The 2,587-nt window shown below is 36.6% G+C and overlaps 1 protein-coding gene across 1 annotated transcript; it reads left to right on the plus strand.

Moving 5' to 3' along the window:
* The first annotated feature begins 267 nt into the window (after positions 1-267).
* LOC135208748 (DNA ligase 1-like) lies at positions 268-768 on the plus strand. Its single transcript, XM_064241249.1, has one exon. The coding sequence runs from the start codon at positions 268-270 to the stop codon at positions 766-768; it is 501 nt and encodes a 166-aa protein (XP_064097319.1).
* Positions 769-2,587: the final 1,819 nt, after the last annotated feature.

Consider the following 2,587-nt stretch of genomic DNA (forward strand, 5'->3'; position numbering starts at 1 on the left):
AGAATGCAAAGGCCTCGCAAAGGATATGAAAGAGAAAATCAAAAAGAGAATGCAAAAGGGCAGGTAGAAAGAGAAAAGCAAAGATAATGCAAAGGTGCAAAGATAAATGAAAGAAGAATGCAAAGGTGCAAAGGATCGAAATAGAAAAAGCAAAGAGAAGAATTGCAAAGGTGACAAGGATATGTAAAGAGGAAAATCAAAGAGAATGGCAAAGGTGCAAAGTCTATGAAAGGGAATGCAAAAAGAGGAATGCAAAGGTGCAAAGTAATGTCAAGAGAATGCAAAGGTTGCCAAGGATATGAAAAGAGAAAATCAAAGAGAAGGAATGCAAAGGTTAGGATGCAAGGATATGAAAAGAGAAAATCAAAGAAGAATGAAAATGGCAAAGGTGCAAAGGATATGAAAGAGAAAAATCAAAGAGGAATGCCAAAGGTGCAAAAGGATATGAAAGTGAAAATGCAAAAGAGAATGCAAAAGGTGGCCAAAGATTATGAAAAAAAAAAAGGAGGGGAAAAATGCGCAAAGGTCCTCGCCAAGGAATATGAAAGAGAAAAAGCAAAGAGAAGAATGCCAAAGGGGTGCAAGGATAGAAAGAGAAAAAGCAAAGAGAGGAATGCAAACAAATGGGTGCAAGGATATGAAAGAGAAAAGCAAGAGAAGAATGCAAAGGTGCCAAAGGATATGAAAGAGAAAATCAAAGAGGATGCAAAAGGTGACAAAGGAATGAAAAGAAAAGCAAAGGAGGAGAATGCAAAGGTGCAAGAATAAAAGAGAAAAAGCAAAGAGAATGCACAAAGGTGCTAAGGAGTATGAAAGAGAAATCAAAAGAGAGAACTGCCAAAGGGGAAGGATCAATAAAAGATAAAATGCAAAGAGAAAATTGCAAGGTGCAAAGAATGAAAAGGAAGGACTACAAGGTTGCAAAGGATATGAAAAGAAGAAAAGCAATAGAGAATGCAAAGGTGCAAAGATATGAAAGAGAAAATCAAAGAGGAGAATGCCAAAGGTGCAAAGGATATAAAGAGAAAGCAAAGAGAATGCAAAGGTAAGGGCTAGGATATGAAAAGAAAAGCAAAGTGAAGGCAAAGGTGTAAGGGATATGAAAGAGGAAAAAGCAAAGAGAATGCAAAGGTGCTAAGGATATGAAAGATGAAAATCAAAGAGGAATGCCAAAGGCAAAGGTGCTAAGGGAGTGATATGAAAGAGAAAATCCAAAGAGAATGCAAAAGGTGCTAAAGGATATAGAAGAGAAAAATAAGCAAAGAGAATGCAAGGCTGCTCAGGATAATGAAAGAGAAAATGCAAAAGGTGATACAAGGGCTAGGGAATATAAAAAGAGAAAAGCAAAGAGGGAATGCAAAGGTGCTAAAGGATATGAAAGAGAAAAGCAAAGAGAATGCAAAGGTCTGCAAAGATATAAAAGAAAGAAAAAGCAAAGCCGAAGAATGGCAAAGTTGCAAGGTTATCCCCCCTTCTTTAAAAGCAAAGAGAATGGCAAAGGTTTTGCAAAGATATGAAGAGAATGCAAAGGTGCCCAAGGATATGCGAAATGGAATGCAAAAGGTTGCAAAAGATATGAAGAGAAAAGCACCAAGAGAATGCAAAGGTGCCCAAAGAATATAAAGAGAAAAGCAAAAGAGAAGCAAAGGTGCTACAAGATGTGCGAAGAAAAGCAAAGAGAGAATGCAAAGGTGCAAAGGATATGCCCGAGGAAAGCAAAAAGTAGAGAATGCAAAGTTGCAAAGATATAAGAGAAAAGCAAAGAGTAATGCAAATGGTTGCAAACAGACATATGAAATAGATGAAAGGTGCCAAGGATATGAAAGAGAAAAGCAAAGAGAATCAAGAACCAGGTGTCAAAAAAAAGAAGATATGAAAGAGAAAAAGCAAAGAGAAGAATGCAAAGGTGCCAAAGGATATGAAAGAAAAAGTAAAATAAAGAGAATGCAAAGTGCAAGATATGGAAAGAGAAAATCAAAGCGAATGCAAGGTGCAGGATATGAAAGAGAAAAGCAAAGGGAGAATGCCAAAGGCTTGCAAAAGGATATGAAAGAGAAAGCAAAAGCAAAGAGAATTGCAAAGGTGCCAAAGGAATATGAAAGAAGAAAATCAAATGCAGGAATGCAAAGGTGCAAGGATATCAAGAAAGAAGAAAAGAAAATCCAAACGGAGAATGCAAAGGTGCCAAAGGATAGATAGAAAGAAAATCAAAGCGAAAAGATGCAAGGTGCAGATTGAAAGAAGTGTCCCAAAGAGAATGTCCAAGTGCAAGATATGAGAGAAAATCAAAGATAATGGCCAAAATGCCAAAGAAATATGAAAAGAAACAAATCAAAGAGAATGCAAAGGTGCAAAGATATGAAAGAGAAAATGCAAAGGTGCAAGAATATGCCAAAGGAGAAAAACAAAGACAAATGCAAAGGTGCAAAGATAATGAAAGAAAATAAAGCAAAGGAGAATGCAAAGGTGCAAGATATGAAAGAGGGAAAAAAAATGCCAAGGCGCAAAGGATTGAAGAGAAATCAAGAAGAATGCAAAGGTGCAAGGATAATGAATAGAGAAATCAAGAGAAAAGAATGCAAAGGTG

The sequence above is a fragment of the Macrobrachium nipponense genome, chromosome 11 (assembly GCF_015104395.2).
Source record: "Macrobrachium nipponense isolate FS-2020 chromosome 11, ASM1510439v2, whole genome shotgun sequence".
NCBI classification, from domain to species: Eukaryota; Metazoa; Arthropoda; class Malacostraca; order Decapoda; family Palaemonidae; genus Macrobrachium; species Macrobrachium nipponense.

Excerpts from the sequence above, each read along its gene's own strand:
- LOC135208748 (XM_064241249.1), top strand. The coding sequence starts at position 268 with ATGTCAAGAGAATGCAAAGGTTGCCAAGGATATGAAAAGAGAAAATCA.